The 15,498-nt window shown below is 40.1% G+C and overlaps 1 protein-coding gene across 1 annotated transcript in view; it reads right to left on the bottom strand.

Annotated features, from left to right (window-relative positions):
* Positions 1-15,267, bottom strand: part of LOC124169521 (katanin p60 ATPase-containing subunit A1-like) — a 97,296-nt gene extending 82,029 nt beyond the window's left edge. Inside the window, exon 1 of the mRNA XM_046548153.1 lies at positions 13,882-15,267. Coding sequence (XP_046404109.1) covers positions 13,882-14,156 — 275 coding nt within the window. The 5' untranslated portion in view covers positions 14,157-15,267. The remainder of the gene's footprint in view (positions 1-13,881) is intronic.
* Positions 15,268-15,498: the final 231 nt, after the last annotated feature.

The following is a 15,498-nucleotide window of genomic DNA, read 5'->3' as shown; positions in this document are numbered from 1 at the left end:
GTAGAGGTGGGAGGGGTGGGGATAATGGCGGGGGCGGTGGTCGGGGGATGGTAGGGGAGGCTCCAGGGTATATCCCTCCTTGGGAGATACGCTGCTCAGGGGCGGTCGCGGACTGCGTGGTTCCTTCGAGTCCAAGAGGAGTGAGGCCACACTCCTCATCCACGGCCTCGCTCAATTCGACTGTTTCTCCTGAGGTCGCCTGGGCGTAGCTCCTACTAGCGTAATTACGTGGGCACAAACGTCTTTCATGACCCTCCTCTCCACAACGGGCACAGGTTCTTCGTTGTCCGTCATAAATAATTATGGCTCTATTCCCTGCTATATTTACATAGCTAGGTATATTTTTCTCAACCACCATTCGGGCAATTCTCGTGCCGGTTAGTACGCCGAACAACTGATTTCCTGACCACTTGTCGTCTGACATTCTTATAACTTTCCCATAGCGGGATAAATGATCACGGATGTCCTCTTTACTAACCTCAGGTGGTAGACATGAAATTTTCACATTCACTGGGGAGCCGGAGGTCCTTTCTAAAGTTATGTATCCCCTTTTCGTGTCCTCAGATGGGAAGGGGAGACGTTTCGGGTGTTTCTCGATAATTTTTTCCACAAGGCTTTCATTCGTCAGCTTCGCGAAGATGTCCTTCCGGTTCAAGCCAAACTGGATGGCAACGACATCCTCTGCCGCGAGGCCCAACAATCGAATAAACGAGTGGACTTCGAGCGGCGTTGCGTTTTTCACTTCTTCTTCTAGTTGAATCAGTAAGGTATTAATCCTTTGCACCGCCATTTTAGGTGAACGGGAGGATCAATACAAAGGGATATGGAGATATAGGGGTCAGGGGTCACTTAGTTCTCGGAACCGCATACAGACCACTAAATTAACACCGGTGGAACAGCTAAAAAAGTAAATTAACGGCCGCATAGCGGCCGCTAACTAAGTCAGACAACTAGAAAACTGCCTCTCCACCTATGCAAGATTTCACTTCACACACACGAAAAATAAACACGGGACTTCGTCGTCCCAACTCCCGGCAAGGAGAGGCTTCTCCGGCCGGCAAAAATTCAGCCTTGGGGCTCACTCGCAGCGATCGAGAAACACGTCCGCTCAGTTAAGCTACCGAGGCGTCATTCTCCCCTGTGGAAATTTGTGGACTTTACCGGACAAGGTGGCATGGACTGCTGAGCATATTATGCGACTAGCAGTCCAGGTCGTGCGCATGGCGGTGGATTTTTCGCACTATTTGTGCATTGCGGGTGACTCCGTAAAAAGTTATCACCGTGGCTAGTCCCGGTATACTTAAATAACCACTCTTTTATATCCTTTATAGCCTGTACTATGTAACTCATTCGGGGCCGTCCCTTGCCCTTCTTCCCTTCCATCTGTTCCTCTACGATGGTTTTTTTCAGGCCATCATGACTGATTATGTGGAGAACTAAGTTGTCCCTTCTTCTGCTTAAGGTTTTTAGGAGATTTCTCTTTTCTCCCACTCTTGTTAGTACTTCTTTATTACTTACACGGTCGGTCCATTTTATTTTTATCATTCTTCGATAGCACCGCATTTCGAATGCTTCCACTCTTGACTTCTCCGCTGCTATCAACGCCCAAGCCTCGCTTCCATAGAAAAACATACACCATATGCAGCATCTCATGAATTGCTTCTCTAAATGATACATTAAACCTGTGAAGATGCCGTGACTTGTTGACGCGAGGCCGCCAACAATTATGCCTCACATCACCCAGGGGAGAGGGCACCAGCTCTGCTTCATATGAGTGAAGATCACCATCACTCATTTCCCTTCAGGCGTGGTAAAATATACTTTAACGGCTGTAGTACTGCAATGTGGAAGGCAAGGGGAAACCACCACATTATTATCTCGACGAGTCACTTCAACTTAAAAAAATATAGTTTCATATCGTTGACAATTTAAAAAAAACGGTACGTAAAATGGGTATTTGTATAATATGTGAAACATAAACCTTAATTAGCATAATTGTTTACAATCAGAAACACATTTAGTGAACTTTTCGATAATAAATCATCACTTTGACTGTTGGTAACACAGGACATAGTCGAAAAACCTATTATAAGGCCGTCATTCTGTGACATAAGGTTATTACCAAACGCCTACAGTAACTTGCGGATAAATGAAAAAAATTACGAATCTCTTCTTTTCCTTAATTTAAGAAATTAAACTTTGGATCTGCTTTAATTACTTTTCTAATGCGCTACTTAGAGCTGGCAGTTCACGGCAAAACCTATTTCGGCGACTGAGATAGGATTTTCTCACTCGTTTATAGCACGGAGTTAAGAAAGAAAATCACTCAGGGCACAGAATGTCGCCCTTAAAACCCTGGCTGACCTCAAAACCCCTCGGAAGCCTAGTTTCACTACGATTTTGCGAAAAAATCATTATCACGGAGAGGAGCTCGTGTCTACTGCTATAGAATTCCATGGACTCGAGTAATGATTTTAGTCCTCGCCAGCGAACATCCTAGTTTCATCAAGGAAATAGATTTTTAATATAGGAAGTAATAGGTAAAACTAAAGGAAAGAAATTAATTTACATCAAGAAGTCCAGAGTTAATGAAGTTTTTTTCAGTATTCCGCCCAATTCATCAAACGGAGGAGTGAAAAAAGAAGCTCACATATTTTTGGATACGATAATAGATTGAATTTTAATTTGAAAAACTAGAAGATTTATGTGAAGCATTATCTTTAACCTTACTGTGCTTAAAATAATGATATTTCATTGAGTACTCCCAAAATCCACCAGCAATATAAATGGAAAATAATTATCTTCCAAATATTTCATTCATTGTCATCTGCCTTCCACATTTTTCATTTGAGCTCCAGAGTTGAGAGAGTGTATGCGAATATCTTTTCATCTGACTTCATTTGTTTAACTTGACTGCCCCGAAAACTACGACTCTAAGCGGGGGAATTAAATGGTAGCGTAGGATGATCACAAACGCCCTTGCCCTGGATCACACACTAGATAAATGATGATTGGCACATGGATGCAAAAGCCGTAATTTTACTTGTAAATTTTTAGTACGAGGGCCGTTCAATAAGTCTTCAGAAAAAAGCTATAAAAACAAATTATATTGTTTTTTTAAATGTTTTTCATTCTAGTTTCCTTTCAGCTCTATACATTTTTGTTAGTATTTTTCGAAACATTTTAAGCCCTTCAAAAATGAAAATTTCGGGATATCCTTAAAATATGCATTAGTTTGGTTGATGATCTCCTCTTTAGACGTAAACCTTTGTCCATGAAGCCATTTTTTTAAGTTTTGAGGTAATAAAAAGTTGGTCTGACTGTTGAAATTGTGACAACCGTGCATTGTCATGTTGAAGAAAGAACATTTTCTGTTTCAAATAAGGACACTTCTCTTGATTTCTACTATTAAGAGGTCCAATAACGATATATAACACTCTCCTGTTATCGTTTTTCCCTTATCAAAGTAATCGATGTAGATTGTTCCGTACACATCCCAAAATATCGCTGGCATGATCAGACCGATCCATTTCACCATCTTTGACTGCTTTGGAGCCCGTTCAATCCTAAAATTTCTAATTTTAACCTGTTATTTTGTCTCTGTATGTAGTGACGAAACCATATTTCATAAAATATTTTGTATCGATGCGGAAAATCAACATAATTGCAAAGGAAAAGCGCCAAAACAGTTTCTGAGATAACCAAATTAATGAATTTATTCTCCACCGTGAGAAAACACGGCAGCGATCTTTTTCTCAGTTGCAAGAACTCTGCAAGAAGAAGAATTTTGCAAGAACATTTGGGTATGAAAAAAATATCAAGGCCGAGATTTTTTCACACCCAAATAAATGTTCTTGCAAAATTAAAGCCATTGGACATTGCGATATGGCTGTGACCTTAACTATATCGCGCACCTTGATCCGTCTATCACTGAAAATCATGTCTTGGATTTTGCCAACTATTTTGGGGATAGACACTTAAACAGCGCATCCGGAACGATTTTAATTTTTTTTGGACGCACGGCCTAGTTGAAATTCACTAATCCAATATTAATAATTGCAAAAACAAAAGTAAATGTGACATGAACTTACTCAACTCAGCTTTGATTGCCATTTGTGTTAAACCCTTTCAAAAATAAGTGTTTGATCACCGCACGAAACTCCCTTTTATCCATCTTTACAAACAAATGAAAGTTTTTCACTACAATCGATAACAGCGAGGAAAGTATGGGATGGATATAGCTGAAACTTAAACAGCTGACTAGTCACGAGGGCTGCTTTCTGGTTAACATACATTTTTGATACTATGAGAACAATTTTTCGGAGATTCTAAGGACTAATTGTACGACCCTCATATTGATGAATAATCTTGATAGAGGTCCCAAGCCTCGGAAGTATTGAAGAAATGTATGTGAGTTATGTGGGAAGTTTGTAAGGCGTTAGTGTCCAGAGGATATTGAATGGATGATGTTTGAACAAAGGCTTGAACGCACCCAAAAGCTGCTTCGTCAACTATCACCCGCCTCCTCCCCCCCCCAGTAATTAGGTAAACGTAGATGAAAGTGGAAAGATGGATGCAAAGAAGCATTGGCCGAGGCAGGGAGAGGCGGCGACGAAGCATGTTTGCTGATTGGTGGACTGGAGTGGGCGATGGCGCAATTGGAGGACGATTATATAGACAGAGAGAAATTGGAGCCCTCACCTCTCGTCAAAGAAACACGTAATATGAAAGCTGTATAATATAATTTACGCTACATACGTCAACACATGGCTACAATATTACTTCAGTTACTGTTTATAGCGATTAAGTTGAGATTTAAATTTATGATTTTTACTCTAGTTTATATCCAAAAGGTACATAACTTTCACAAAGTTCGTGAGGAATTGGGCTATATTTAAAAAAAACGCTAGCTTGATAAATTTTTAGCGCTATTTTATTAAGTTTATAGAGAGCATAGGCTCAGAATTAACATTATTAATTGAACAAAAATTTCTTTGATTTGTTCCTTTAACTTCACTAATAGTGTGCCTATGGGATGCTGAAGCATGGAAAAGAAATCGAAAACTTGTATTTAAAGCGAAAAAGGACCAGGCAAGGTTTATTTAATATTGACCAATACCTCAAGAACTTAAGAAAAGGAATATGAGTAAAGAACTGGCTATTAAAACTGAAATTCCGAATACATTTATAATTATCATGCATTATTTTGAATGTATCACAGTAGAAAGTAGAGTAGACGTTTTTAAACATTTATGTTTCTCATTATTATTTCTAGTTTCTATTTAAAATTTGCGACAATTCCTCATAAAGTTTTGAGGTACATTTTTCAACTTTTACCATAAGATTAATGCTGACCCACTTTGTGCACCCGGAAATTTTCAAGATGATTGCACAAGTTTGAAGCGAGTGATCGGTCTGTGACACAACACTGATCAAGAGGGAGGACATGGAGATAGGCCACGTGCCTCAACTGTCTCCCTCAAATGACTCAACCACACCTCCTTCCATCGCCGTGAATTGGTGAACTCCAACCGATAACCTAGCAACGTGTTCAACCCGTTGAAATAAGTGGACCATAATGATTTTGAAGTTTGGAATAAACTATTTAAAAAGAATCGATCGAGCCTCGACACAAAGTTTAGCTCGGCGGGCGTATGCCAAGGGAATGGGACATCTTGGCACGGCCAAAGTTTCCCTATTTCACCGCAATATTTATTCACAACGATTACGCATTTTGAGTAATGCGGACGATTTAATAAGAATAAGAAGAGAAGAAAGTCTCTTGAAAACTTTTGGAAGAAGACGGGACAGCTGAATAGGGCCCTGTCTTAAGACAAAGTTGTCCTAAACCCTAATCCATCACCAAACGTGGGCCCATGCCGTAAGTAGCCTCCAAATAACTCCGTTTAAATATATTCTGCGTCAGGTTAAGAGGAAGAGTCATTAACACACAAATTTGCTTCCACCCACGGATTGAAAAGAAACGAAAAACTAAAACCGAAAGTTTTATGGCACCGCCTAGAGGGTATCCACTTGGACGATTCAAAAAGCACCAACCCAACCCAACCAAAACCCAATACTAACTATACATCATAATGTATAAAGCCCACATTCGCCCCTCTCTCTACACAGAATAGCATCACATCGCGACCATCTCCACTCGTTTCTCCCGTCTTGGACTTTGCCGTGAATACCAAAAATTAAAGGATGACAGACTCCGCACTTCGCCGTGATATTTTTACCGAACCTTGTTTCGACGATTCGAAATTTACAAGCTTTTCTTTGAACTCTTTAGCCATTAACTACTATAAATAGAGTAAAAATTTATAATGATAAAGCCAGACGGAAGGAATATGCCCATGATGAACTCCACACTTAGCTGTTACAAGATAGAATCGGGTTTATCAAGTATTTTCTCTTACTCTGCAATAGAAAAATGGCACTGCTACCGGAACCTGGGAGAGTTTGGCATTAATTTAGTGCAGAGTCTCACTATGCAGTGTAGAATTTGATAACGATAAGATAGATAATAATAGCTTTTGATTAAATTAGGGTTACAAAATATCCTAAAAATGATGAGCTCACGTGAAAAATAATGCTAAATTATGTTTCAGAGAAAAATATGCCTGATTATGTGACTTAATTGGAGCAAAACACACTCAAAACAATGAAAAAACTCATAATGGTAAAAATATCCATTTTCCGACTCCGATCCGAAAAAAAAACGTTGTCGGACGAATAAAAATTCGTTATTTCTATGACATAGGTTATCTAAAATACAATTTTGAGAATTAAATTTGCATTTACTTGAATAGCGGACCTTATGAGATTGTATTATTTTTATCCAAGTCCTTCTAATTATCAAAACTCAGGAAAAATGTGTTTTAAAAAGGTTTTTTTTGACGCCCTTTATGGAAGGATTTAATTCCCATGATGTACTCCACACTTAACTGTTACAAGGTAGTATCGGGTTGAGACAACTCTAGGCCATTGTTTTCTAGAGTATTTTCTCTTACTCTTCCATGAAATAGAAAAATGGCACTGCTGCCGGAACCTGGGAGAGTTTGGCATTAATTTAGTGCGGAGTCTCACTATGCAGTATTGAATTTGATAACGATTTGTACATTCCACAGATTTTATCCGCACATCCCTTCAAAATATCGAGTGTGGGTCATCGCTTTGGATGATTAAAAATCATTCTTTGTCAACGCTTCGAAATGTAATGAATTCCAACTTCACGGCAACATAGAAAGGATCAGAATAGGAGGGTATGTTGTACATATTGACTAATAGAGGTCTCTTTTGGTGGTTCCCAGAAACATGATGCTAATGCTTTATAAAGTCCATTATTATATTGAATCCACTTACTGTAAGTATTGGAGGATTCATCCAAATATGAAGTCGCAAATATGATGTACCCATGTAACAAATTCTAAGGTAACAAATTATCCTTCTTGATCTATCCTACTATGCGGTTCAGTCATTGAAACCGCGGTTGGTGTTGAATAAAAATCTGCAGAACTCACTAAGTATCACCAAATTCAATATATAATATTTCCACCAATTGACACCTGAAGGAGTTACTTTCATCAAAAAGTAGTGTTTGAGTAATCGTGAATGTTTTAAAAATCTAATATGAAATATAGGCCAAAACTTATGCGACGGATGAGTAAAGAATTACAATTGCTTACAGATGACAGATGCAATAAAACTGTGAGATAGACGGCGTTTCAAGAGAAAGTGTCCTCTAATTCCGTCTGATTTGGGGTCGTTAATGTGCTACTGGGTTACCGAATCCCGAATCGGTTAGTAAAAATAATGAGTGTAGCATAATCATCGTTTTATTCATTAAGAATGTTCAAAACTATAAAATGAAATCACTCAAGGATTCTTTCGATGAGTAAGTACATAATACAATAATTATAATAGTAATTTATGACTTTTCGTCATTCATTTACATAATAATTCATAGCATACAATAAGCATCAGCTGTAATAGAATGAAATTAGGCACCACACAAGTGCACACTTTTGATGAGGTTCCCACCCGATAAATACTATGGCAACACACACAAACAAAAATATGGGAACATCAAGGAGAGTTAACGCACTAAAAGTTCATTGGTACAAAAAATATCAAATTTATTGCATATAACCATGAAATAGAAATGATTATGACAAAAGATTTTATGGATGTTTAAATTGCTTGTCAAATCAATCCCTAGCCATAAGAATAAAAAAACGTTTTCAATATTGTACTGCAAGAACAGAAATTTTCCGAGAAACCTGGATTCATATCTTATCTCTCTTATTTACTTCGGGAGTTACATTGGGCAGGATGGCATTAGAATGGAGTGAGTGTTTACCCCTCTTAGTGCCACGGGCCGATATATCGACTTTTGCCACACGGGCGAAAAGTGCCACGAGCCGATATATCGGCCCTTGCGTTGATCGGATTTAAATTCATTATAAATGAACGCATTTTTTAGCCCTAATCCAATGTATTCTAAATAAATCATTGACTTCTAAATAATTCATTTTTAGTAAATTTAAAAGTATTACATTGATATTTAATGTACTTCATATTGGTTTTATTTATAAAGTGCAACAAAATTCTAAAATTTAACGTTTGAAATTTTTGCTTACATCACCAAAGTGCGGTGGCACTTAAGAGGGCCAAAGTAATTCATTGGTTATAAATGAAGAGAACAGTGGTAGTGGCACGGCGTTTCACCCCATCGCCACCCCGTCTGGCTCGGAGTCTTGAGTCGGCGATGGGAGGGTGGTTTGCAGCGGCCAGAGGTCAGCGACACGAGAGGATGAGGGGGAGGGTGCAGAAGGCAGGGGGTGCAGAAGGCAGGGTGTGGGGCGGAAGGGGGTTGGGGGGCAGTGCAACGATCGCCCCTTTGGTGCCAATGTCTGGTGCTCCCCCCCTAGTAGTACTGAGTCACGCTCATAGGGGGCCAAGGGGGCGGGTGTCCAATGGGGGTGTTTCGAGAGGGTGAGAACTAAAGCGTGCCGTTCCGCAACGCCACGACAGCCAAGTCCAAGGCGTGTGGCACGGAGTGACTTAAATCAGCCCCGAAAACATAAATTTTCAGACTAGAAATTTAAGTTTTCGCGTTAGTTCCAAAGCGAGAGTTAAAGTCTCTAGTAGATATTAAAGCAACTTTTGAATGATGCCTCGCAATTCTCTGTATAAATGAATGTTGCAACCTTTTAGAAATTAGAAGGTTGAATGAAATGAATGTGGGATGGAGTGACTGGTTCACCGAGTTATTTAAAGTTTCCGATTAGGAAAGAAAAACTTTAATCGAATATTACAGTTTAATTCTTTGAAAGTTTAATGTGTAAGCAGCATCAATAAAATCCATTTAATTAACTGAGTTACCATTGTTTATAAACAACAAGATTGAAATAAATACGATTAATGATGTGAAAAGCTTTGACACTATAAAGGTTGATTTTTTTATCAAATTTACGGCAAATCTTTCGGATAAGTAAATATTCTGACACTTTTCAAGAAAAATGCTAAAAATGAAGAAAAATAGCATGCAGACAACTATCAAGTTCAAAAATCCTTTATGAGAAAAGAAACTAATTTTTTAACTGATGCGCAGTTTTCCATGCTACTTTATAATCATTTTAATTGAAAATGCGAACTTCACAACTTAAGTAATCTAAAGTAATCTTAACTTAAGAAACTTAAACTTAACTTCATAAGTAATCTATTTTAAAATGCATCAGTGGTGACCACGGCAGATAGTTCTCCAAGCATCTAAAACCTTTTCTGTTTCTCATTTGCTGTAAGGAAGTATTAATCAATGCATATAATTCTTAATATTTGAAAATTCTACAAATTTGTTTTTAAATTGATAGATTTTTACCGTGGATTAACTAAATCTCTCACTTAATCAACACGAAAACGAAAAGAAGTCGCCATGTCACCAAAATACTCGATATACCCTTTATTGCCTTTAATGATCGTCTACGGTTAAAAAAATTGTTTTCATTATAATTGCTACATACCACTACATAACGCGATGTGGTAGTTGAGTCACGGCAAGGGAGGGGGCGGGTCGGGTGGCGTAGTGTCGATCGGGGTGGAGTCTGAGTCGTGCCACGCCAGTCACGTCCAAGACGTGTTCCACCTTCCAATGTGAAGTGCCTGTGCCAACGCCACAGCCGACGGTTTTATTCGTCGACGATATTTAAAATGCACCACCATGCTACTGCTCAACTTAATAAGCTATAAGAGCAACAGTTAACCTATTTATGCCGAATATGTGGACGCATACTGCAAGTTATAATATTAATAACAAAAATAATTTTAAATCCTCATGATGCAAAATATTGCATGAAATATTTATAAACAAAGACTTGGCATTGAACACCCTTTGAGACTGTCACCTCGCTTTAGCGTTGCCGACTCACTCATTAACAAACAATCCCAAATCTCAAATTTTAATTTGGTCTTTGCTGCATCATTTTTTTTCTCTTCTTTTTAAACTTTCTTTTTACACTTTCTTTTTTTTCTTTTACTTTTCTTTTTCTTTTACACTTTTTTTCTTCTTTTTCTTCTTTTTACACTTTCACCCAAATGCAGGTGTGCAAAAGCAAAAACAAAACATGGACGCATGAAACACAGAAACATATAGTGCCCAAAATGAAAATTAAGTTTACAAAGTCTAAGCAAACATTAAAATGTATCATCACTACGTAGTTATGACAACATTTCTATTTCAAGAAAGAAGAGGAACGTCAAGCCACTTGCATTGTCCTCGGAATTCCCAGGTTGAAACTCACTCGAAGCAGAGGCATAGGAATCCGCATAAATTAGTCACCGCTGCCGCCGTCAAGGAGAAAACGAAGGAAAAGAAGGCGAATGCAACTCACCATGAGCTACGGACGCGACAACGTTAAAAGGCACGTTACTCACAGTAGGTTTAACGGGTTGAATCTCCGGTTTCGAATTAGTTTCAGGTCGAAGATAATGAAATGAATAAATGCTAAAAGGAATGGCAACTATGAAAATGTGTGGAGAAGCGGTGAATGAAGAAACGCCGTTAAAAGTTTTGTATTAAGGATTTAAATCAACTAACGACCTAATTTACTTAGAGGTAACAACATTTAGCAGTAATAGAGAATAAAATGAATTCTACGGGAGCCCTAAACAAGCTGTTAGCAGTAAATTACTTAGTGAGAAAAACAAAATTAGGATCTATAAGACTATGCTATACCTCTCTATGGCTTCGAAGTGTGGTCATCAGCAAAGTCAGAAAAAAGGCTCAAAACCTTTGATAACCAAGTACTAAGGAAAATATTGGATCTCTATATGAAGGCGGAGTTTGGAGAGTATGGAAGAATAGAGAACTGTGAGATATATATGGTGCGCTGGATATGATTAAAACAATGAAAAGTAAACGTTTTCAAATATTTGGTCTTACTAACGAGATCTTATTATTCATCAATTTACCTACGAGTTAAATTCAATCAGATCGTCACGTCATCGTCATGAAATCTCCACAAAAGGGAAAAATATATCATACCAGTGAAACTAAAAGTATTCGTTCTTTTCATGAGAATGATTTCTACTCCCAGTTGATATCAACGGATTCTCCCCATAATACTTCTATGGCTGGGCCACATATTGAGATAGTAATACAACAAAATGATAACACAGGTTTTGAATGGTATGCTCAATCGTAGAAGACTTCTAGCAAGACCAAGACTATTTTGGAGAGACCAAGAGAGTACAAGAAGCAAGAAGACTTATAAATGACGGAAGAAAGAGAAGAATAAAGTCGGTGCAATAATATGTCGCCGTGACGCATATGAGGATAGAATAATTAACAAGGACAAAGTGGTCATCTACTTGACACTCAGACTACTGAAACTGCACTGTACTTCCAGGTCTGTAATTAAGAGAGACACTGTAGAGATAAGTCTTTGAACGAGTTTATCTAGGAATCCTTTTTTCGTCATAAGAGCTATCACTCCTCAGGTAGGGTTCTAGTATGAAATGAACCGAGTACAGAAGCGGATACAGAAAAAACTCGAGGGGGGGGGGGCGCAAAAGATATCTTGAGTTACTTTTACTTTTATTCTAATATAAAATAATCAAGTCACATGCAGAGTTTAAGAAATTTTTAATTAAATTTATTACACACACCAACAAGACAATTCTTTGACAATTCTCAACAAAAAATATCTTATGATATAAAAAGTTATGATTGTGGTTCTGTAATTTTTGGCAATACGGGCGGGCCCACAAAGGGAGGGGGGAGCCTCCTGCGCCCCCCATCTGTATCCGCCACTGGCCGAGTAGAAAATTACTAAGTGACCCCCTTCCGCCTTAAGGAATGGAGATGAATTGGAGAGAGAGAGCTCAAAAAGAGCAAGAATAGGACGATGCAATGGAAGTAATGTTTCGATCAATGCTATTCTGAGGCAGTGCTCATTTTGCTGTGACCAGAGGCACTGCATGGATCCCCTTGTGTGACAACGGGGGAGGGGAGTGAAGAGGGGGAGGGTAATGTTGATGGCGATTTCACAGCCAACAACAAAGACGGCCTAGGAACATAGGACGAAGCGATAGAATATCAACTCACGAAATTAAATAGGTCAAATAAAAGATGGAAAAATACGAATATTGCGTGAACGTTAAAATGATCATTGAGAGAAATATGCCCATCATAAAAAATGCAAAATCTGCCATTGCCTTCCCTTTCTTAAGTGTCACGATGCAGTAGTTTATTTAATTCCTGCCGCGTGTACGGCGGTGACATTCACATCAATTTCCTAGAGAAAAAGTCCCTTGGACCGGGAATCGAACCACGGACCTTTGGCGGAAATCTCCAGGGGAAAAAAATTAAAAAAACTGGATAGCGTAGTGGTCTGGGCAGTGGCCCGTGGTTCGATTCCCGGTCCATGTGAAAGATTCCTCTAGGCAGTTAACGTGAATATCATGAAGGAGTTCCATCATATTTCGCCCGACTTTATTACATTTTTAGAGGGGTGTTATGGTGAGTGGATGAGTAGCTTTGAAATCCGCCGCAGTGGGTAAAGGGAGTTATGGGGGTTAGGGGGTGTGCCAATTTTTGATAAAACACAATGTCCCTGGAAGATAATAAGGGGGTTGTGCAGACGTTTCTATACGCCTTTTTTAAAATCACATATAATTGAGATTGTGGTTGGTAATTTTCACAGTTAAGTGAATGAAAAAAACGAATTTTCTTATTTTTCCACCTAAATAGCTTCTACGATCATTATGTTGTACATATTTGTGCTTGTAAGGTAAAAATTAATATTTTTCTATTTCCAATAACAGTGTCTTTGAAAGGTAACCGTTGATGGGGAATATTATTTCCGTGCATTTGACCCTGTGTTGACATGTGACGCCATACATGTACATGTCGATGATATTAACTGATGATAAGGGATTTTCTTGTTTACTTTAACATGCCCCGTCTTTTTTTCAATCCCCATAGAATGTCGACGGGTAGCCACGCGAGCATAGTAAACATGTACAAGAGAAAAGCATCTAAATCTACATAATACCCTGCCAGCCACCTCTAACGTGTTTGGCAGGGGGTGATCGATCACTAGCATACAAAAAGATCCCAACAAGAACATCTACGTAAAAATGAAACGCCTTATTAAAATACGTGCACAGTCATGCAAAGACAAAAATTGACAATTGCTAGTAAGTCAATGTGAGGTTAGCACAATATAAAAATAAAAACATGCAATTATTCGTCCACGCGAGTGACGCCATTGATTGTATTAATCTAGACACCGTTGCTATCCTTAATAGTACGAGGGAATAATGACATTTTAAATATCTCCCCCCGTATTGCATGAGAGGGGGTTGGGTACTCACTCGATGACTGGCGGTAGGAAAGATGCTGTGGATGTGGTGGTCGTGGTGGTGAGGTGCGTGGCTGGCCACATCACCCCCTCCACCCTCCTCAGCACCACGCTCTCCCCGTGGGTCCTGGCCATCTTCTTGGCGCTGGGGCCCTCCGCCGGTGGGCCCTCGGACCCTTTGGGGCCCTCCTCCTTGCGGGCCGGGGCTTTCGGACGCACCAGCGGCGGGAGGCGACAGTTGACGGGGTCCGACGCGTACAGGGGCTCCCAGGGCCAATCGGGAACCATCCACGCGACGGGCACCAAGCACCCGACCGCACCAACGAGATGAGCCGATCAAGAGAACCACGCACTCTTTGGTTCCCAATGCACCCTCCACACCCAGAGTCGGAGTCCTTCTGAGCACCAAAACTTTTCAGAACTGAACGGATGGCTCAAGGAGACACTTTAAGAGCAATGGCTATCATATATATTCATTCCAAAATATCGTTTTTAATGTACCGTCAGATCCTTTAGTCACCCACTACTTGACAAGCCCAGTCAAGTAGCCCACCTGGAAATATTTCACAACTTTCTGGTAGCTATTGTACGTCACAGTCAAATCACTCCACTAGTATGAAGAGTACCTTTCAGAAAATACCAATGGTCGAGGAGCCATCTACCGTCGAAGAGGGGAACCAAAATCAGTCAAACGAAAATACTTCACCTCAATGTTTTCATAGTACAAACAGGTTTTTTTAATCCGCCCTCCACGCAACAAGTCCAGTTCAATAGCACTGCAAAAGTCCGTCCACCGCTTTCTGGGAATCAGCACACCGTTATGTTACGTGTGCGACGCCGTCTCGGAGATCTCGAGGATCTTATAGAGATACATAGTGAGGCCGTGTGGCCATCCACCTTCGGAGAGTTATTTTAACTCTGAAAACACTACGGATATTAAGAGAACCTTTGAGAGATGTTACCTGTGAACGGAGATCCATTTGTATTTCAATGAGACGAAGCGAGGAAAGATGAAGCACTCGTAAATATTTCACTTTGCTCTTTTATTCTTATCACCTCGGATGTATAACTTCTTCAAAGCCGATACCATCAGCCACTTGAACTCGAAGAACAACTGCGGATAGAACCTTCCCAGGAGATGTATCTAGCGCGGTACTAAAATAGTTCGATCGTCCAGGTCACCGCTCTAGGTTCTAGGGCGAAAGCGCGCTCGGAGCAAAAGCGACTGGAGGGGAACCAAGCGGTTGTGCACCTGAGTGTCGGGTCGAATTGGTCCGCGAGGGCCGTATCCCGCGCACTACAATGGGGCGGGAGGACTGATGGTGTTCAGTCGAGTCGGGCGATAGAATGGAAGTGAGGAGAAGTGTTCTACACGTCGGCTAGTGTTCCGTTCGACTGATGCATTCGACGGTGGAGGGGAGGGGCAGTTGTGACCCACTGAGTGGTGTGAGGGAGCAGGAGGGGGAAGGAGGGAGGAGAGGGGTGGGGGGAGAGTAGGGGAAGGTGTATCGGGGATACCGGGAGGGGGGCTCTTTTAACTTGAGAGGACCTCCAACTCCTCGTGTCTTTTTTACACGATATTTCTTAACTTGCTTCGTCTCTTTGTCTGCTACATCGGTGGAACCTTGTG

The sequence above is a fragment of the Ischnura elegans genome, chromosome 12 (genome assembly GCF_921293095.1).
Source record: "Ischnura elegans chromosome 12, ioIscEleg1.1, whole genome shotgun sequence".
Taxonomy (NCBI): domain Eukaryota; kingdom Metazoa; phylum Arthropoda; class Insecta; order Odonata; family Coenagrionidae; genus Ischnura; species Ischnura elegans.
The sequence above is the reverse complement of the archived record's forward strand: the minus strand, read 5'-3'. Positions and strand labels throughout refer to the sequence as shown.